This window comes from Balaenoptera musculus, chromosome 1 (assembly GCF_009873245.2).
Source record: "Balaenoptera musculus isolate JJ_BM4_2016_0621 chromosome 1, mBalMus1.pri.v3, whole genome shotgun sequence".
Lineage (NCBI taxonomy): Eukaryota > Metazoa > Chordata > Mammalia > Artiodactyla > Balaenopteridae > Balaenoptera > Balaenoptera musculus.
In genome coordinates this window covers 38,932,014-38,955,089 of record NC_045785.1, presented here as the reverse complement: position 1 = coordinate 38,955,089, position 23,076 = coordinate 38,932,014, and the positions used below count along the sequence as shown (strand labels likewise).

The 23,076-nt window shown below is 40.5% G+C and overlaps 1 protein-coding gene across 2 annotated transcripts in view; it reads left to right on the top strand.

The window, feature by feature from the left end:
• The window catches only part of STIL (STIL centriolar assembly protein), a 54,812-nt gene extending 42,315 nt beyond the window's left edge, over positions 1-12,497 (top strand). The window contains exons 15-17 of one of the 2 annotated variants that reach the window (XM_036835282.1): positions 339-549; positions 1,836-2,086; positions 10,722-12,497. In XM_036835282.1, coding sequence (XP_036691177.1) covers positions 339-549; positions 1,836-2,086; positions 10,722-11,511 — 1,252 coding nt within the window. In that variant the 3' untranslated portion in view covers positions 11,512-12,497. Of the gene's footprint in view, positions 1-335; positions 550-1,835; positions 2,087-10,721 lie in introns of both variants that reach the window. The other variant, XM_036835274.1, reaches the window with a different exon arrangement.
• The last annotated feature ends 10,579 nt before the right edge of the window (positions 12,498-23,076 follow it).

Sequence of the window (23,076 nt, the reverse complement as noted above, 5' to 3'; positions counted from 1 at the left end):
GCATTGAAAGAGATTGGCTGAAAAGCCAAGTTGACTACCAAATTTCAGAGAGCTTTGATTTACAGTATAAGGAATTGTGTTTGTTTTAATAAACCTTTTAAGGTTTTTGCTTGTTTTTTTGTTGTTGTTGTAAAACAAAATAGCATAGAATTTACCATCTTAACCATTTATATACAGCCTATCAAGATGAAATGCTTATCTAGTATCACTAGGAGCTGACGGTACAAACCAGAATGCTGCCGAGTCTTACCCCGTTCTCCCAAAGTTACTGCACTTCAAATATACTTTAAAGATACCTTGATAACTAACACTTACTTTATATATGTCCTTTCAAGCAGCTCTTCTCCACTTGTGGGAAAAGAACCTGATGTGCCTGTATTCTTTCCAAATCCTCTGCTGGCAGAGAGTGTAAGCATGTGCTTCCAAAGTGGACCAACAGAGGGTGCCACTAATAGCTCTGTAACATCAGGGGAACCCAAAACTGAGCAAGTAATGCAACCCTTGCCTCATCAACCATCAGATAACCAGAAACTATTCCAGGATGTGTTGGTAAGAAAATGTAAAGCATTTCATCTTTTGTGAGATGGTTATTTAGTCTAGGGTATGCTAGTTAAGCCTTTCCTATCCTTAAACTGATTGGGACCTTGATATAAAAAGATTTTCCCCAAATTAATGATATATCACTTATTTCTTTTAGCTTTTCATAAATTATGATAACCTAAATTCAATAACTCATTGTAAGCATGCCAGTCACCAGATACTTAGATAGCCAGGAAAAAAATGTCTTACTTTAAAAATATGTTGACATTATGCCAAATTCAAACTAAAGTTAGTACCAGAAAAATAAGCGAGAGTTTGCAGGAAGCTTGAAAATTGGAAAGTAGTAGAATATTTATGATAATATTTACTGACTTTAGTTCACATAAGCAGATTTTTATTGAATACTTAGCTTAGTCTAAGAAAATGAACTAAGTGGATAATATACAGATGAATATGACCGTCTCTGCCTTTGAAAACCTGGGGGAAATAGCCCATGGATACCAGTAACAAATAACTATAGGACAGGCTGAGAAGTGCTGTAAGCAAAGGCAGCACACAATAAAAAGGGGTAATTCTGGTTGGAGGACATAGTCATCTTGGAAAAGCTAGAATGTAAACTGGGACTTGAAGTTCGAATGACCGTGGCTGTCACTTACCAATTGTAGACTTTGGAACATTTGATTTCTCCATTTATAATTGAAGGCTAATTAAACATACTTCATAGGGCCCTAAGTATTCATGAGTTAACACATATTTGTTATTTGCCTGCTAGGTCCTAGACTGGTGCTAGCAGCCGTGTGCTCAAGGGAATGAAATATGATTTAAGGTCAGGAAGGCAGAGATAGGATCACAGGTCATTCTCATTCAAAGCGAGAAAAGAGAGGAGTCAAATTCTCAAAGTAACATAAAGATCAAACTTATAACTCTGAAACATTATCATTTTTCAAATGAAGGCATGATTTTAAACTTTTGTTTATAAAGAATTTACTATAAATCCTTAAAAACACTTGAAATATTACTCAAATGATTTTAAATCTTTTGGTTTTAAAATGAACAAGTTCTGAACAAACATTCTAAGTTTTCTCTAGGAGCTGATGAAATCATTCATTCATTAGGATGGACTTCTTTTATAAAAACTCCATAAAACTTGGCAAATGTATTTGATATTTTGTAGAATTTTAGCAAGATAATATTTTGCTCTTCTCTGGCATTACTTACCACTATTATTTGCATTTTTGTTTCCTAAGACTGTTAATAGTGATTTTTCAAATATGTCCTTTTTCTTTTTTCATCAGGGTCAAGGGAACCACCTATTGAATAACTCCCACCAGGAAACTGAGCAGCCATCTACCAAAGCAGTGATTATCAGTCACGAATGCACCAGAATGCAGAATGTTTACCATACTAAAAAGAAAAAACATGATTCAGGACCGGTGGACAAAGATTGTGTTCTTAATGCAACCCTTAAGCAACTAAGAAGCCTTGGAGTAAAAATTGATTCTCCTACTAAAGTGAAGAAAAATGTACATAAAGTGGATCACGCCAGGTAAGTTTAAAATTTGTTTTAAAAGATAAAGAAAAATTTAAATGTATTGCAGCTGTCTCATGAAAAAAGGTATAAGCTTGCCACTCAATTCTATTGGCTTATCCTTTTTTCAGGGTCTACTATATAATGAATATAAGAGATCGTTTCTACCCTTTAGATTTTTCTAGTAGAGGAGAAGGTTATAGACCTAAGTAATTTGAGGGTTATTGGGGGATATCTCCTGGGTAAAGATGCCAACAAAATGCTCTGGGAGTCTTATAGAAAGAGAAATGAGCTTTTGCTCATTTTTGGTGTCTGGAAAAGTTTTCCTGGAGGTGATGAGATCTGCGCCAGCTCCTGGATGTACAGTTAATGCAGTTGTGCCATCTAAAAGGCAAAAACATTCCTTTTTGTGGGACTCCCCTGGTGGCGCAGTGGTTAAGAATCCACCTGCCAATGCAGGGGACACAGGTTTGAGCCCTGGTCCAGGAAGATCCCACATGCCGCGGAGCAGCTAAGCCCGTGCACCACAATTACTGAGCCTGCGCTCTAGATCCCGCAAGCCACAACTACTGAGCCTGTGTGCTACAACTACTGAAGCCCGCACGCCTAGAGCCCATGCTCTGCAACAAGAGAAGCCACTGCAATGAGAAGCCCACGCACCACAATGAAGAGTAGCCCCCGCTTGCCGCAACTAGAGAGAAAGACTGTGCGCAGCAACGAAGACCCAACGCAGCCAAAAATAAATAAATTTTAAAAAACGATTATTTCCTTTAAAAAAAAAATTCCTTTTTGTAGAAATGTGTTTTGAAGAATATAGTTATATGAACCTTACTTATTGCTCACCAGTTGCAACTGGCCATGTTCTGTTTAGATTCCTCTTCATCAAAGATCACCTCAACACATACTTGTTTTTAAAGAGGATAAAATCTGGAAATTATGTTATTAAGGCTAGTGTGCTTTCTATTAATTATTTTTGATGTCATTTTCTAGTTACAAAAGTAATACAATTTCATGATTTAAAAAAATATCAGGGGCTTCCCTGGTGGCGCAGTGGTTGGGAATCCGCCTGCCGGTGCAGGGGACACGGGTTCGAGCCCTGGTCTGGGAGGGTCCCACATGCCGCGGAGCAGCTGGGCCCGTGAGCCACAACTGCTGAGCCTGCGCGTCTGGAGCCTGTGCTCCGCAACAAGGGAGGCCGCGATAGTGAGAGGCCCGCGCACCGCGATGAAGAGTGGCCCCCGCTTGCCGCAACTAGAGAAAGCCCTCGCACAGAAACGAAGAACCAACACAGCCAAAAATAAATAAATAAATAAATAAAATTTAAAAATCAAATAACATGCAAGAATATCAGATAGAATGCAAAAGCCCCCACTTCCCAAACTCCTCAGTCTGACTCCTCCTAGGTTATTTCTCTTAACTGTTTCTTTGGTATTCTTCTAGAAATGCTCTAGGCATGTTCAAGTATGTATCTGTGTGATAAGTGTTGCAATTTGGGTTTTTTGCTTAACGTTATATCTTAGGTACTTTTCTTTATAGGTATATGCAATTCTTTCTCATGCATTTAAACAGCTGCATAATATTCTCTTGTGCTCATGTACTATAATATAGTGAACCCGAGTTCTCTATTAATGGACTTTTAGGCTGAATCTCTTATTTCTTATCTCAAACAATGCTAAGTGAACATCATTCTACACGTACTTGTACAAGTGTCTTTGTAGGATAAATTCCTGGAAGTAGGCAGGATCAAAGGATATGTGCATCTGAAGTTTTGGTAGATGTTGCCATTGCCCACCAAAATAGTTCTACTAGTTTATATGCCTACCACCAGTGTAGGAATGAGTCTAGCATTTTTGAAGGTTTTATTTGAATACTCTTGGGATAGAGGCTATATACATCTGTTAGAATGCATAAATCACCCTGCTATCTGTGTGGAACCCTTACGTTTTGGTATGGCTGTCTGTAGGGAATAGTTTTTAAGTAATGTATTTCTTCATAGTGGCCACCCTGTTTTGTTTTGTTTTTTTAAATGTTAAATTTACAAAGACTCTACTGAGTCAGTTTTTTGTTTTTTTTTTTTAATTTATTTATGGCTGTGTTGGGTCTTCGTTTCTGTGCAAGGGCTTTCTCTAGTTGCGGCAAGTGGGGGCCACTCTTCATTGCGGTGCGCGGGCCTCTCATTATCGCGGCCTCCCTTGTTGCGGAGCACAGGCTCCAGACACGCAGGCTCAGTAATTGTGGCTCACGGGCCTAGTTGCTCCGTGGCATGTGGGATCTTCCCAGACCAGGGCTCGAACCCGTGTCCCCTGCATTGGCAGGCAGATTCTCAACCACTGCGCCACCAGGGAAGCCCCCGCCACCCTGTTTTAATGTCTTAAGTGTGAAACATTGAAATGAATAAATTTTCAGTATATAATGAACTTGATTCTGTTTTTAAATGCCTATAATGAAATGGAAAGTAAAGCCTTTTTGATGTATCAGTGTGGAGTAGTCAGATTCTTCTGCTCTCTATTTAAATGACAGTTTATATTATAAATTTATACTATAAAAATAATACATGCTCAGGGTTGGAATTTTACAAAATGAAGAAAATGTCATCTGAACTAATAACACCCAAAGAAAACTATGTTTCCTCATAGTTGCTGTTTTACTGTATATATAATTTTGTTTATTTTTCTTTACTTACCATTACAAAATAGACATTTTCATTTAATATTATGGGCTGTTCCCATTTTTAAAATTCAATTACCTATATGAGTTGAAAAATACATAGATATACATTCATAGATAGGATTTTAGTTTCATGTAAGATGATTTTCTCAAGGAAGTAAAAGCTGATGTGAAAAAAATTGTTTTCAGTTCAAAACAATATGTTAAATTAATCATTTCCATAGAGGGGTAAGCTGGCTAAAATTTTACAATAACATAGCTATATCTTCACATGAAAACTTTTTTTAAAAAAGCTTTATTTTATGTTATAAATTGTGTAAAATATTGTAGAGCTTTGGAAATAGAGTTTGATATTTGTTTTGTTTCCATTGTCAAAGTAATATGTTTATTTTGGAAACCTTGGAAAATTTAGAAAAGTAGACAAGGAAAACCCATATTCAGGGGAATTCCCTGGCGGTCCAGTGGTTAATACTATGTGCTTTCACTGCTGAGGGCCTGGGTTCGATCCCTGGTCGGGGAACTAAGATCCCACAAGCCGCGAGGCCAAAAAACCCAAAACAAAGCATATTCATACCAACCAACTTCATTTATTATTAAAAATTTTGCTTTTGTATTTCCTTTTATTTTTCTAAAGTAATTTTAACAGCAACCATTTATTGAGTGCTCATAATGTATGAGGAACTGTGCTGAAGTTTTATGCAACATTATTTCAGTTAATCCTTGCAATAATCTATGTGATAGATACTATTATTATACATGTGTTATAGATGAGGCAATTAAGTACCAATTTACTCAAGGCTCCACACCTGTAATTTTAAACCTGCTCTTCTAACTCCAAAGTCCATAGTTTTTTTGTTTTGTTTTGCTTTTTTACTATTTTGCTCTATTCTTATTGCTTGTTTAATTTTTTGGTGGGGTCTTAACGGTGATGTATATTTTGCTGCTTTGTGTTTTTTTTTTTTTTAATTTATTTATTTATTCATTTATTTAATTTTTGGTTGCACTGGGTCTTTGCTGCTGCACGCGGGCTTTCTCTAGTTGCAGTGAGCGGGGGCCACTCTTTGTTGTGGGGCGCAGGCTTCTCATTGCGGTGGCTTCTCTTGTTGCGGAGCACGGGCTCTCGGCGCGCAGGCTTCAGTAGTTGTGGCACACGGGCTTCAGTAGTTGTGGCTCGCGGGCTCTAGAGCACAGGCTCAGTAGTTGTGGCGCGCGGGCTTAGCTGCTCCGCGGCATGTGGGATCTTCCCGGACCAGGGCTCGAACCCGTGTCGCCTGCATTGGCAGGCGGATTCTTAACCACTGCGCCACCAGGGAAGCCCTGCTTTGTGTTTTGACCATACTGTATATACCCTCCCAAAAAAATGTTTTTGGTTTACACTGGAAAATAATCATGTTTTCAAAGTTGTTGTAATGTTTTCTAAGCATCATCTTTAATGGGGAACTAATAAACCAGTAAGTAGGACATAGTATTTGTTTACTTAACCCTTCCCCTCTTGTCAGAACTGAGTCAAATTGTTTTCAATGTCTTACTATTTTAAATATTGCTATGATAAACATCCTTTTGCAAAGATTGCATTTTTTAGGTTTAGGGTTATTTCCTTAGAATAGAGTCTCAGAAGTGGAAAGACTAAGTCAAATGGTAGGAAAATTTTAAGGCCGTCACTACATTGCTTTCTGAAAGAGTAAGATTTTTACCTTCCTACCAGCTATATGTATTAGTAGTTCACCAATACTTTTACTCATTTTACTTCAATAAATATGTAATGAGCTGCTACTGTGAGCCAGCTATGAGAAATATCATGGTATACAAGATAACCTAGGAAAGACATCTTTCCCCTCATAGATCTTATAGTTCAGTGGAGAAGATGCACAAATAAAGTCAATTATAAAATACTCTGATACCTGCTGTGAAAAGAAAGGATATAGTATATCATGGAAGCACATAGGAGAGGTACCTAGCATATTTTCATACTGTATTATAATTACCCTATATTAAAATTGACCATTTTAAGGATCTGTGCTAATTTAGACCAAAAATTCTTAAATTATCTTTAATTTATATTTTATGCATTATTAATGGGTTCTATATATTATTGTGATTAAAAATGAAACTGCACTGAAACTATTTCTCTAACACATATAAGTCATATTTTGTTATCAATAGTCTTAGGCTGAGAGGAGATTCCAAGCATAAGACTATCTAAAGCCTACCTAATTAATTCACGTTGTTTCACAGTTTGTCTTGAGCTTAATTTTTTTAGTATAATCTCCTACCACTCTCTACCAAATTCCAGTTTACCCATCTTTGGCATTTGCAAAGTTCCTTGCTGTTAGTTTTACCTGGGATGCTCTTTTTTATCTTTCTGCTTGCCAGAATCCTTATCCTTCAAAGCTGAACTCAGACGTCACCTCCTTTGTCAATGTTTCTGGGACCCCTCACCAGAATATTGACGTTATGTACTCTCAGAGTACCTCGTTTCTAATAAATTATATAGCATGTTCTTGTGATAGCCTTTCCAGCAAGACTGTGAGTTTTATCTATCTGTGAATCCTTATTGCCTCTACCACACTTGGTGGGTCTTCATGGATTGATAAAGGAAGGAAATCCAAACTACTCAGGTCATCACTGAAGTTTACAATGAATGCCTTATTTTTATAAGTACCTCTGGAATACTTTTTGTCAGTATTTATGGCCTTGTGTTGTTATCTTTTAACACATATTGGTATAATATAGCTGGTGTACTAAAAGTTCATAAGGCAATTGTTTAGAATTTAAGACACATTTTTCCTATAGAAATAGTATATAAATTGTAGTTTGGTATTCCAGAAAAGTAATCTTTATAGTCCTTGTAATGCCTGTTGTTGTTCTAGTTCTATAAACCAGCTACCTTTGTCATTGTACCTATGTGAAAACTTATTTCACGTTCCAGTTCTGGACTGCAGGAGCATATCTTCCAGCCAGAAGAGTAGCTGAGACAGGGCAAGGAAGATTTCCTTTCTGCTTTCCTGTTCCATAACACTGCAGATTAAGAAGGTCCAAAAACAGGAAAACAATGAAAGAAGGTCCCAGACATACCTAGAAATTGTAGGGAAGATGGAGGACTGGCAGCAGCCTCTACAGGCATATTCCCAATTGGAGTGACCTTTTGAATTCAGAACAGATCCTTAGCAGTCTCTCTAGTTATTTCCTTGCTCTCTACTTGAAAATGGTATGTTTTCTCTAGTTGAAAACCCTATGTAGGATAAGTAGGGGGTAACTAATCAGGATTCAAGCAGGACAATAGTCAGGGTTGGTTTTCATCTTTAAGTAAGTTGGAATAATTCCCTTAATTATTGGCATGTGACTCTCATATTTAAACATAAATGGACTCTCATCATCCTTTTGTGACTGCATATCTAATGAGATTCTAATATAGTATATCTGTGATCAAGGCTTTTAGGATTTGATCAGTGGAATGGCCTACTTTTGCTTTTCATCTTAATCACGCTAGTGTTGTTTATATGCATTTGTTCTGAGTATTATTGATTTGTTTTGTTTTCAAAGTAATGGTGTTTCCTCCAGACCCCAAATCGAAACTAGCTAGCTGTGTTAGACAATGAAACTTGAAGAACCTTCTAAACTGATATTGATTGTTTTCATGGATTTATATAGATCTTTTAACCATTCTATAAAAGATCTATTATTACTCAGCCATAAAAAAAGAATGAAATAATACCATTTGTAGCAACATGGATGGACCTAGAGGTTATCATATTAAGTGAAGTAAGACAGAGAAAAACAAATATTGTATGATATCACCTACATGTGGAATCTAAAAAAAATGATAGAAATGAACTTACTTACAAAACAGAAATAGACTCACAGACATAGAAAATAAACTTATGGTTACCAAAGGGGATGGCGGGAGGAGATAAATTAGGAGTTAAGGAGTTTGGTATTAATGTATACCTATTACTGCATATAAAATAGATAAACAACAAGGACCTACTGTACAGCTCAGGGAACTATATTCAATATCTTATGATAACCTATAATGGAAAAGACTCTGAAAAAGAATATATATATAAATAACTGAATCACTTTGCTGTACACCTGAAACTAACACAACATTGTAAATTAGCTATACTTCAGTTTTTAAAAATGGTTTAAAAAAAAAGATCTAATTCAAATTAGATCTACTTTTTCTCAATATTTAACCTTTTGAATTAGAAGTTTTTATTTGCCTTTTCATATTATTTACATTAATATTATCTATAGATATTATATATTTTTAATATGTACAAGTCTTCTGATTTAATATGCAAATTGCTTATGATTTTGAGGAAATAGGCAAAGAAAGTAGAAAAATAACTTTATATTCAGAAGATATTAGCACTATGAATATATCATAAAAGAATAATATCTAGATAGATTGGTACTATCTCTTCCATCTTTTTTTTTTTTTTTTTCTTCCATCTTATTAAGACAGTCTCCAAAGCAGTAAATACCAAGAAGGTTGAGGAAGAATTCCAAGGTAGTTATAAAGAACAGCATTATTAAGCACGTTCTTCCATTGTTTGGTAATGACATCACTGGTTTTAGGGGATATTGATGGTTGAAAATAGTTTCTTCAAAATTTCAGGTACTTGTGAGAATAAAAATACCTGATAGTTATTTGGGTTTTGTGAGGGTAGGGATGCAGGCAGTGGCTGGCATGTAAACAGCTGAATTTCTTCATTGGATGGTATGGAAAGTCATAGCATATTCTTTGACTAGAACATAATAATAATATAATATATTGTATATTATATATGTATTATATATATAATATAATAGTACACAGAGGACTCTGATTTTTAGGGAATAGAAAAACTCTGATAGCAAAATACAAATTGTTGAATACAGTATAGTGAAACAGTGCTTATAGAGCCCCAGAGAGTAAGGCAGACCTGGGCTTAGCTTGCCAGTTATTAGCTGTTCAACTTAGGGAAATTAGTTAAAATCTCTAGTCCTTAGTTTTCTCAACTGTAAAATAAAGATAATAATACCTATTTTATTCATTCAGTAAATATTTATTGAATGCCTACCCTGTGCCAGGCACTGTTCCAGGCACCAAGGATACTGCAGTGGTGGGGGAAAGAGACAAAAAATCCCTTGCCCTCATGGATTTTCATGAGGGAGCTAGACAATAAATGAGAAATGTGAGGTAAATATATAGGTAGCCATAAGTGCCGAGGAGAAAACAGAAAAGTAGGGGAAGGGAAATCTGAATTGTTGTAATGGAGAATAAGGTTGAAATACATGATAGGGACAACCTCCCAGAGAAAGGTTTCTGCAAGGATTAAATGAGGCACTGATTGTTTAGCAGAGTGCCTGGCACATAATAAGGCATCAATAAAAATTAGCAGCTATTACTGTATATGTGATATACAGGAAAAGGCAAGTCAATTGATTACTGTTAATGAGATAAACCAACCAAAGTGAGTGAGGATTATATCTAACAAAAGAAAATTAGTGTATACACACACACACGCACACACGTCCATATCCAGAGACTGGTTGATATTTTTCATTCATTACAAATGGAATCTCTTCAACTATGAACAATGTAATATTCTGAGCTACTCACCAAATCTTGTAATGTTATATTATCAGATGTGTTTTCTGTTTGATTTTATTTTTGTTTTACTTTATCAATATTAAAAAGCTTTACATCTTGGGGTCTTATATTTGGTCTTAAAACCATAACTGGTATAAATTTAGGAAAATTAATTTGTGTTCCACTTTCAGTCTTTGCATCATGGATTACCTTCTAGGTTATCATAGTTACCCCTTGAATGTATCTGGATCATCAAGACTTAGATGTCTGAGCTCTCAGATAAAAAGCACCATCAAGCTTAAAGCTGAAGACTTAACTGTTACCTTCATAGAATGGAACATATTTACAGTAACACTGTTTAGTACCCAGAATAAGATAAATGATGGCCTGCTCTGTTCTGTCTTTCAGTGTGTTGGCATGCATCAGCCCTGAAGCAGTGATCTCTGGATTAAACTGCATGTCATTTGCTAATGTTGGCATGAGTGGCTTAAGCCCCAACGGTGTGGATTTGAGCATGGAAGCAAATGCTATAGCTCTGAAATATTTAAATGAAAATCAGCTGTCACAACTGTCTCTCACTCGATCAAACCAAAATAACTGTGACTCATCTTTTAGCCTTCTACATATTAATACAGACAGAAACACAGTGGGCCTTAGTTTAATTTCACCAAACAACATGTCATTTGCAACCAAAAAATACATGAAGAGGTATGGACTGATTCAAAGCAGTGACAATAGTGAGGATGAAGAGGAGCCTCCAAACAATACAGATACCAAGAGTGAACATTTAGTGAATCAAAACCTTACGTGCATAGCTGAACAACTTGATTGTCAGAAAGAGCCTTCTAAGAATGCTTGTGAGATAACTACTCGTTATAACTATGACTCCATGGGCACCCACACAGATATGCCAGTACTGAGAAATATTACAAACGAAGTTGTTCGGCCAAAAGCAACACCACAGTTGAATGAAAACCCAGATTTCTTATTAAAGAACCTTAAATCAAGTCCTGCAGTGAACCTCCGAACTGGAAAAGCAGAGTTCACCCAACATCCTGAGAAAGAAAATGTAAGGGACACTCCGGTTTTTCCTGAAAGTTTGAAACCTTCTGATACTTTAAAGCAAATGAATAGTATGAATTCAGTAGGCACCTTCTTAGATGTGAAGCGTCTCAGACAGTTGCCAAAATTATTTTAAACTTTTAACTCCCCTGCCCTCCTGATATGAGGATGGGATGTCTCCTGAAGATACTTATGGAAGCCAGAGCCTTTTGATAGTTTGGGAATTCCTAGTCATTCTAGGGATCTCTCTGTTTCTTGGTAGCAGCTGATGGCAAAGAGCTGAACAAGTGACCTGATTGTCTATGACATGGCTGGCTATTAGGAGGGCTAAGTGCTCTTTGTTCAGATAGTGGCGTTCAGCATCACTGGATTTTTTTTTTTTTTAAACAAATCCTGAGATCAGTTATTTCAACAAATTTAGATAAGCAGATGCTATCCAACTATGAATCTGAATTGCTCTTTTATACTGTACACTTCGAAAAGTAAGTCTGTTTTCCTAGCATTTTGCATCTACCCAGTATCACCAAAAGAATATAAAGTTATCATGACCCTGAGTAAATTAGCTAAATCAACCCTTATTGAATTTAAGGGGAAAGTTTTATTTTTAAAAGTAACTTAACATCTTTTATACAAGGAGTATAGATGTTGTCTTAAGATGCATATTTGTTAAATACTGTGGAAGTAAAACTTTTGCACTCTTGTGGGTTGATGTTAATGTAACATTTTCAACATATAGCACTAGCTATCACATAATAAGAAAATTATTGAGTATGAGTGTGTTTTATAAACTTTGTGAGTTTTTCAGATGTTTTAGTATTTTTTAATGGAACTTAATAAAAATGTCTAGATTGACTGCTTTCCTTTGTCCTCTGCTGTAGCATATCCTTCTCCACTTCTTAAAAAAAAACTTTTTAGACTCCCCCAAAATTACAAAAATTATACAGAGTTCAGGTGTACCCTTTATCCAGCAACCCCCAATGATAATATCTTATATAACCATAGTAAATGATCAAAACCAAGCAATTGACATTGGGTGCAATATTAGTAACTAAACCACAGACTTTTCAGGTTTCACAAGTTGCTGTACTCATTTATTTACTTTTTGGTATATAACTATGAAATTTTATCACTTATAGATTTGCATAACCACCACCACAATCAGCATACAGAACTGTCCCATCATCACAAAGAAACTCCCTAGTTCTACTCTTTTAAAATACAGCCTCCCTCCAACACTAACTCCTGACAACCAATGATCTGTTCTCTATCACTAGAGTTTTGTCATTTTGAGAATGCTAATATAAATAGAATCATAGTATGTAATTTCTTGAAATTGGTTTTCACTCAGCATAATATCCTTGAGATCCATCCAACTTGTTGAGTGCATCAGTAGTTGCTTCCTTTCCTCACTTTCTTAAAAAATAAATTTTAAATTGTTTTTTCTGAATGTAAATGAAAAAGTCCTCATTCACTTGAGAGAGAAAGCTCTTCTGCTGAAGTTAGATTAAGATATCATTGCCTTATATCAAAATTTGATATGTAAATTGGAAAGAAGTGGACTTTGGGTCTCTAAATACCCAACTGGGGCCTTCTAAGGTAATAATCTGATGGACCAATTTATACTTAGCCAGCCAAAGTATGGCAACATGGTGCTCTCTGCTGTTCCCCACTGGAGCCAGGCACCAGTTAGTGTACATTTCCCTGTTACATTGCTCTTTCAGGTTAAAATCAAGATATAGAAATGTCACTGATGGTGATTCTCTGTGTTTACCTTTGTTCCCATAGGCAAGGTCTGGGGCTTCGGTTATTTTAATAAATATTTTTAAAATCCACTTATAGGTTTCATTGGAGTAAATTTTTAAGTAATGGAATTGTCATCGCCACTTCAAGTGTGTTCTGTTTAACTTTAGCCCTCAGTGTTTCACCCAAGAAGTGAGTGTAAGTACAATTTATATTGCATATTATTTAAAAAACTGAGAGAATGCTGATTCACTGAAAGCCTCATTAACTATACCATTATCTCTGGGAATCCTGTAATTTTCACACCAAACAAGAAGCTCTCTATCTGAGCAATGAAAACTGAACCCGAGGCTTTTTAGGCAGAATCTAATTCCATCACTGCTGTTAGCACATCTAATTCAAGGCCTCTGATAAGACACTTAAGCAGTTTTGGAGACTGAGTTTAGACTGTAGATTAATTCAACAAAACATGTCTCCTACTAACATCCAGAGAAGAGGGACCATCACTGAAGCCTCTCTAGAAGTTCTCTAAGAAGAGAACTCACTCTGGAAGTTATTTGACAAATTAGTATCTACGATAGCTTTTCAGCATCTTTGGATAAAGCATTAATAAGGGAAAAGTTGGATTAAAAGACTTTGGAGATGACTGCCTCTCAAGTGACATTTGTCTGAATTTCTTTCTTTCATCCAGTCCCACAGAATACTGTTTATAGATATGTGGGCGCTACGTCAAATGGAATAAGGAAATGATGGAGCTTCTATTACCTGGGAAAGAAACCTATTAGTCTAGGTCCTGGCCAGTCGGCACCTCCACCCCCTTCATCAAATGTCCCTTCACTCAACCTCTGAGCCCCTTGATGGTTAATTACTCTATGCTCACTTGTCCTCTGCCTTTCCCTGCCTGTGCTAAATAAGCTCCAGAGAAGTGGATGTAGACATGTTAGACATAAGTCTTGCTTTTGCCAGCTGTAAAGGCTCTAGGGAAAACAGATACACACTGGAAACAGTGGCACAACAGTATGAGACAGTGTATGATGAAAAGCCAAAACGAGTGATTCAGACTATGAGGAGCCACAACAGTGTAATCACGATAGCTTCCATCTTTTAAGACTTAACTGCATGCTCACAGGGCGCTGTGCAGAGCACTTCACATGCCTTAGTTCATTTAAGCCTCCTGGCTGACCCCAGCTGGTGATTGTCATCCTCATAGTTGAGGGACTGACCTTAGGGAAGTAACTTACACAAATAAGTTGTTACCAGAGATTCAAGCTCAAGCTCCTGCTAAGCCACTGAGAAATGCAACTTATCTGAGGCCTGAGGAATTCAGGAAGAGCTTCCTACGAGACACAGATCTTGAGCTGAATGAATGATTTTGAATACTACAGTCGGTGCTATTTCAGGTATGTGCTGTCCTCCAAGCTGCCGGCCTTATTTTCTGCCAAGAAGTCCCCCTGCCCTTTAGCCAAGACCAGAAACTACTGGTTTTTTAGTCAACAGTCCTGAAGAAGGGAACCCCAGCTCTGTTAATGTTAATGAGTTCACGTCAATGATTTTACATCGTGGTAACCTCTATTGAGTACCGTAACGGCTCCAGGAAATTAGAGGAGCAAAAGAGTTTTCTATGCCCTTGTTTTCTAGACATTACTCTTCTTTTTTTTTTTTTTTTAGATTTATTTTATTTATTTATTTACTGGCTGCGTTGGGTCTTCGTTGCTGTGAGCAGGCTTTCTCTAGTTGCGGTGAGCAGGGGCTACTCTTCGTTGTGGTGTGCGGGCTTCTCATTGCGGTGGCTTCTCTTGTGGAGTACAGGCTCTAGGCGCACAGGCTTCAGTAATTGTGGCATGCGGGCTTCAGTAGTTGTGGCTCGCGGGCTCTAGAGCGCAGGCTCAGTAGTTGTGGCGCACGGGCTTAGTTGCTCCGCGACATGTGGGATCTTCCCGGACCAGGGCTCGAACCCGTGTCCCCTGCATTGGCAGGCGGATTCTTAACCACTGCACCACCAGGGAAGCCCCTAGACATTACTCTTTTTTTTTTAATTTTATTTATTTATTTATTTATGCCTGTGTTGGGTCTTCGTTTCTATGCGAGGGCTTTCTCTAGTTGTGGCAAGTGGGGGCCACTCTTCATCGCGGTGCGCGGGCCTCTCATTATCGCAGCCTCTCCTGTTGCGGAGCACAGGCTCCAGACGCGCAGGCTCAGTAATTGTGGCTCACGGGCCTAGCTGCTCCGCGGCATGTGGGATCCTCCCAGACCAGGGCTCGAACCCGTGTCCCCTGCATTAGCAGGCAGATTCTCAACCACTGCGCCACCAGGGAAGCCCCCTAGACATTACTCTTGAGGGCAGAACCTTTCCTAGCTCCTAGATTAACAGAGACCTTTATGCCTGCAAAATAAATTTAATGATAATGTCTTAGATTTGCAGACTGCTTCACACTCTTCAAAGTGCTTTCCCACACATTTCCTCATATAATCCTCACAACCAAAACCCAACTGAAGTATGTATGGCAGACATCATCAACCTCTTTCTACAGATGATGAGACAGACACAAATAAGGTATAAGTGGGCCAAGGTCACACATTTATAATTAACAACCTAGTCCTTCATAGCATCCAGCCCAGCAGCAGCCATTCCCTCCATTCTTCCTCTCCCCACCGGCACCTTTTATACCCCTAGTCAATCAGCAGGTATCTAATGTTGATTCTGCTGGGCTCTGGGCTGGGATGCTGAGCATACCGTGATGAACAAGACAACTTGTCCTGTAGGATCTCGATCTAATGGGGGAGACACATGCAAACATTAGCAATACAGTGAGGTCAGGGCTTATAATAAAACTATATGACATGAGGATATATTAAGAGGACGGTTATTTTGAGAATGCTCCAGGTTTTTCCAAAATCTTACAGGAGCAATATGGAAGAGAAGGGGAAGATGTGATATTTCTGATAGAGGGATCAGCTTGTTGGAAAGCATGGAGATCTGAATAGGTATAGCATTGGAGGAGGGGGTTGGGGGCAGGAAACCAAAGATGGGAAGGGAAAAAATATACATCTAGAAAGAACACTGAGTTAGGAGTCAGCAACATTTAGGCTCCTCTTGTCCCTCTGCTCAAAATTCCATAACATTGGGCAAGTCACCTCATATCACTAGGTTTAGTTTCCCAATTTTTTAGGTGAAGGGGTTAGCCATGTATCTCTAACATTCTGTGATTGTATGAAATGTTAATGCAGAAATAGGCTGTGAGGAGTGGTTTATAAGTCCAGAGGAGGGAAAGGCTTCTGCAAGAGATAGCATTGGAGTTGGGCCTTGAAGCATTTTGAAGGATTTCCACAGTCATCGGTGAGGAAAAGGAGATTTCCTTACTTTTAATAATACCTAATTATTTAACACTTTAAAAAGAAAAAGAATTCCGTTTTCACCACCAAAATTGTTGAGTAATAATATCTGTTCGAAGAGGTGCCAACATGTCTTTCTCCAGTTCTGAATTATTACATTCCCTGACTTCAAGGAGCTCAAACTCCAGTGTGGAAGAAAACATCAAACCCACAGAAAGGGGCTTAAGGGTTTGGAGGCCTGGGTGATGTTCCCTATCTCCTCTCCGCTCCCCAAACGGGAACTGTTTGGATCACAGAAAACATCCTCACAGGAAATCCTGCTTTCCCACCTCCTGGTAAGAGGCTGAACTCCAGGAAAAGGATGGATTTGGGGAGAGCCCTGTGTCCTGCCTCTTCACGGGAGGTCTGGGACCAGGAGGACAAGAGGAACTAATTAAAAACACAATGGAAAAGGCGATGTCAGGTATTCAGAGCTGCAGGGCCCTCAGAAATCACTTGGTCCTCATTGTACAAATGAGGACATCGGGGCCCCAAGAAAAGGGACTTGCTCAAATTCACACAGCTCAGTAAGCACAGAGCTCAGGCTGGAACTCAGGACTCCAGCCTCCCAGAGCATGCTGTCATATGCCGTGGTATTTGAGTCAGTAAATCAGGTACCAAGCATCAAACCTAGCCTCGCCTCCCCCGCCCCCCATTTCCCTTTCTACCATAAAGGAATGAAAAGGCTGTGTGTGCACGCGGGCACGTACACACACACACACACACACACACTCCAATTGCTCCCTTTGCCTCCACACCCTCCATGGGCTCAAAGCCCTATTAACTCTTCAAAACGCAGCTTAGATGCTCCCCCGCTCCACGACTCCTCCCCACCCTGCAGGAAACCTTCCCAGAATCTTCTTGTGAGAATGATTTTTTTCCTCTCTTTTTTTTTTTTTAACATCTTTATTGGAGTATAATTGCTTTACAATGGTGTGTTAGTTTCTGCTTTATAACAAAGTGAATCAGTTATACATATACATATGTTCCCATATCTCTTCCCTCTTGCGTCTCCCTCCCTCCCACCCTCCCCATCCCACCCCTCTAGGTGGTCACAAAGCACCGAGCTGATCTCCCTGTGCCAATCCCACTACTGGGCATATACCCTGAGAAAACCATAATTCAAAAAGAGTCCTGTACCAAAATGTTCATTGCAGCTCTATTTACAATAGCCAGGACATGGAAGCAACCTAAGTGTCCATCAACAGATGAATGGATAAAGAAGATGTGGCACATATATACAATGGAATATTACTCAACCATAAAAAGAAACGAAATTAAGTTTTTTCCTCTCTTGACTTCTCATTACCCTCTCTCTGGTGCTCTTTTTGTCCTCTTCCAGATGATTATAGCCAGCTTGTATGTTGGTTTGTAAGTACCCACGGCTGGGAGCTTCTTGAGGGCAGGGACCATGTATGATCGCCTTGTCCAATGAAGAGTCACAGGGACAAGGTCTGTTGAATGTCCCCACTATGTCTGGGACCTTGTGCTAGACCCTTGGGAGCAAAACCAAGAAAGAGAAGGTTTCTGGTAGACCCTGCCACTGTAAAGATGCATCTATGCACGCACGGACATATGTGCAGAATCCCACTCATCGAACATTTATCTTAGTCCTACTCAGTCTCGTTAGACCTCACCCAGCCCTGCGAGGTAACAGCAGCAAATGTGCAGTTTCTCATGCAGTCACAGAGGTACTCACGACCACAGAAAACCGGGACAAAAGCAGAGGAAAAGACCTGCAGCGAGAGACAAGATCCGGGTTCAGGGCTGTGGTAGGAGCATGTGATGGGGGAAAGGAAGACAAGATTATTCTTAGAGATCTTTCTGAAGATCAGAAACTGCCTGTTACAGAGTCAGTACAGTTTGCTTATTGCCTTGCGGATCATTCAGGTCACAGAGGAAAGCACGATTACATTTGTTTTCTCATCTAATCACCATAACAACTCAGTGACTTAAGAACAATAGTTAACATTTACTGACTACATCTGCTATGTACTAAACCCTTTACATTGTTAGCTTATTCCTCACAACAACAGTATGAGGTAGATACTCTTATTATCCCCCATTTTAGGGAGTAGGAAATAGGAACAGGGGGGTTAAGTAATTTTCCCCAAGGTCACACAGCCAATGTGAAGAACCAGGTTTCAAACCCTGGCAGTCTCGCTCCAGAGCCCTCGCTCTTCACTCGAGCATTCTATCGGGACTATCCCTGAGAAGAAATGGACACTCAGTGCTAAAGTGCTGTGCCCAAGGGGCACACAGTGGAAGCCAGGATTTGAATATAGGTCTGTCTGGCTTTTCATCTCCTTTTTCTCCTCCTCCCTCAGAGCAGAGGGTTGAGGGAAGCATGTGTTTCCGTTCCCTAAAGATCCTGTTCCTACCTTGATAAGGTGATACCAGGTCATAGATGCTGGCTGCACCACAGCTGAGTCACTCCTGGTGAGTAACTTGCTCCAAACTCCCAGAATCACCCCCAGGGGGTGCGCTGTGACTCTCCCCTCCTTCCCCTCCCCCACCCCCAGCACGGAGAGTACCACCGAGCCAGGGAGAGTCCAGCGCCCCACCCCCTTCAAGGCCTGCATTCCCGGGGCCACCCAGGAAGGGACTGCAACTCACAGCCTGTGTAATCGCGGAACCATTTCTCTCTCCTACAAGGGCCATACAGGACGCACTTGCACGTTCTCTGGGGCTGTTTTCTAGAAACCGGAGGGCTGACCAGTTCTGTTTCCTCTAAGTTCATGGCCCAGGTTCCTGCTGGGTGGTGTCGCTCTCCCTCAGTTTCTTTCTCCAGTTCTGTCTCTGTCGCTCTTATTTCTTCAACATACATTTGTGGTGCTCCTGCTCTGTCTCTGTGATAGGCTGGGGCGCGGACAAACCAGACACGGGCCCTGTCTCCGAGGCCCCCATTGGGGTACACAGAAGCCCATCACGTGTGGTCGGCACCACAATGGAGGGAGGTTTAAGGGCCACAGGAGAAGGAGCTGGAGGCAGGAACTTCTGCTCTGCTGGAAGTCCCAGGCCAACCAGAGTCCCTGGCTCCCTCTGTCTTCCTCCAGGAGATTCACTTGGTGTTCACCCTTGTCCCCGCCTCCTCCTGCCACCCCTGTGCAGCAGGGCCCCAGCGCACAGTCCTGGGAAAACAAGACAGTGATGGGACTAATCCAGGAGAAGCAAGGTACCCAACTGTGTGCTGCCAAAGGCCCTAGATCATGGACATGATTTCATTCCACTCCTCTCCATTCTCCTAAAGGTGAGCCTTGGCTCCTTGAGGGCAGCCCAGCTGGGCTCTGCGTCCTCTCCCATCCCCCGCAGCCAGCGTGGGGTCCAGAACTACCGCTCCAAAAGTGTTTGCTTAAAATAGACAAACAAGCAGGGGCTGTGCCCACTGTGCAGATGGGGAAACTGAATTCCAGACAGGACAGGAGATTGCTCCCCCACCATGGCTTTTAGTAACAGAATGAGAAGGAGCCCAGGTTTCTTACCCTAGTGCAGGGCATGCTGTCCAAGAAAGGGGAGCATGTCTTATTTGTCTCTGTCACCCAGGCACCTAAGATGTTGTCTGGCACGAACCAGATGCTTAGCAAATGTGGAATAAAATGAACGAATGGAGCTGGGTGGCATGCGATGTGGAGAGCCCTGGCCCCCCATTCTCGCTGCATCTACCACGGAGTCCCTGTGGATCACTTGAGCCACGGTCACACTGAGCTGCTTGCTGTCCCCATCCGTGCCCTTCACTTCCCACCACTGGGCCTTTTTGTACTTGCTATTACTCTTCCCTGTCATCTGCCCCTGTTCCTCACAGTGCAAGACAGATGACACCAGTTCTGTAAAGTCTAGAAAGTCTAGTCTGATCCTTCTTGGCAGAATAAACATACACGTGCACACACACACACACAGTCTCTCCTGGGTTCCCAGCACACTTTGCACACTCCGCCCTAGTTGCATACTGATTAAGCTGCACTATAATTCTTTGCTTGTGCGTCTGTCTCCTCCATCTTAGGATCCCTAGGCCTAAACACAGAGCTGGTGCAAAGTAGAGGCTTCTCATAAAAAATAAGAGCTTCTATGTATCAGATGGTGCTAGGCTCTGTGCTAAGTTCTTTCTATATGTCTCATAATCTTTCCAACAATCCTGTGAATCATATGTTATTTTTACCCCCACTTTAGAGATGAGGAATCCGAGTCACAGAAAAGTGATATAACTTGCATAGGGACACCACCTACTGAGTAGCCAAGGAGGAACTCTAGCCTAGGTTGGCCTAACAATCAGTAACATATGCTTAACCACACCATTAGGCTCTGTCCTGTGGGAGGGTTCTGGGCTGGACGCACAGGACCCAGGCCATGTGGACAAGAGGGCTCCTGCCACAGTGTTTTCCTGGTGACTCAGAGCTGGTGACAGAGTCCAGTAGGCCCGTGTGTGTCTTTAAATGGTGACTTTATAAACTCTCCCCTTCCCTTTCCACCTTCCTTTCCATCACCCACCCCCTCACCCTGGCCCAGAACAGCTGACAGACCAGCTTATAACTCTCTATCAGGTCTGACTTGTTAGAAATATGACAAGGGAACCAGATGTCTGTTGGTACGGGTACCTGTGGGGGAACTGGAGTTCTCAGTGAGAGCCAGAGCAGAGACCAAAAAAGAGGAAGGAGGCAAAGATGAGAAGTAGGTTAAGACAGAGACAGAGAGTGAGGACCAGAGGCAAGAAAAAGAGCAGACCCAGGGAGAGAAACAGAGACAGAGACAGAGAGCGCAAGCTTGAGATAGAGGTGGCAGAGATGAGAGGCAGAGTGAAAGAAATGATAAGAGATAAAAGGGAGAGAGGGATCCTGTGGTCCTCTCACCCCATTACATTCCCTATTACAGATGGGGAAACTGAGGGTCAGAAGAAATGACACTACTTCCTGGCAGATGTCTCTGTCACTTTTCTAAACACCATTCATTTAGTTCCTCTCGTGTCCCCAGATACGTACGAATGCCTCCTTTGCTGGCCCTGAGCAGCACGAGTTGGACTGTAGTGGAGGGTTCGGGGGCATGCTCATCAGAAGAGCAAGAGGTGAGAGGAAATATCCACGCAGGATTGACCAGGGAAGGCTCCCTGGACAAGATACGATTGAAACTGGGCCACAAAAAAAGGTTTATAAATGACTTTATTGAGGCATGATTTATGTACAATAAAACACATCCAGTTTGAGTGTACAGTTTCTTGAGTTTTGACATGCATACACTCATATAATCACCACCACAATCAAGATATAGAATATTTTCATTACCCAGAAAGTTCCCTTGTGCATTTTGCTGTCATCTTCCCTCTCCCACCACCCTGATCTGAACTCTGTCATACTATAGATTAGCTTTGCCTTTTCCAGAGTTCCCTATAAGTGGAATCAGACACTAATATGCTCTTTTGTGTCTGGCCTCTTTCACCGAGCATAATGTTTTTGAGATTCCATATTCTTGCATGTATATCGCAGTTTGGTTCTTTTTTTATTGCTGTGTGGTATTCTATTGCATGAATGTACCACAGTTTATCCATTCACCTGTTGCTGGGCATTTGGATTGTTTCCAGATTTTAGCTATTATGCATAAGGCTGCTATGAAGATTTATGTACAAGAGGTCCTGTGGATATATATTTTTCAATTCTCCCAAGTCAGTGTATGTTTATAAACTACATGTTTATAAGGAACTGCTAAAGATCAACCAAAGTGGTTGAGTCATTTCTGCACTCCCTTCAACAATGTATGAGAATTCCAGTTGCTCCACATCCTCACCAGTACTTGGGATTGTCAGCCTTTTAAATTTTAACCATTTTAGTGAATGTATCACGGTATCTCATTGTAGTTTTAATTTGCATTTCCCAAATGCAAGTTTGCGCATCTTCCCATGACATTTTGGCTATTTGTTTATCTTCTTTAGGGTCACAAGGGATTTAAACCAGGACATACCACAAGATTTTTAAGTAGTTCTCCCAATGTAGCAAATATGTCCTTATAGCCAGCAGGAATGGAAAGGACATTGGGTCCAAGCTGACATGGGTGCGACTGGCTGAATCACCTTGGGTAAGACGTTTCCTCACCTCTTAAGTTGGGGTCACATTAACAGCCCAGCAGGGTTATTGTGGAGGATGAAGTAACCAACAGAGGCAGAAGCGAGGAGCAATGCAGCCACACACAGCAGGTGCTCAGCACATATAGTCCCCCTCATCGATCCAAGGATCCCACCCACAAGTATTTACATTACACAAGGGCCAGGGCCCCATCTGGGTGACCAGTAACAACTATTTGCTGGCCAGAGGGCTGGTGGCTGCATACATGTTCTTCTGTCCTTTTCTGACAGTTCTGGGAGCAAAATCATTGATGGCAGAGCTGTGTGGGGTTCTCGCCTTGTGAGGACAGACCCACTTAGGTACTATTGGCTCTATAAGTCTGGGGAGCAGCTCTGGTCTTCTGGATGCTCCTGTACAAAGCATGGGTTAGGGAAAGGGAAATGGCTTCAAAACGTTGGGAAGCACAGTGCTTTCTAAATACATTCAATTCTTTTACATTGGTCTTTGCGACACGAGGGCTGTAAACCAGAGCAGTGGTTCTC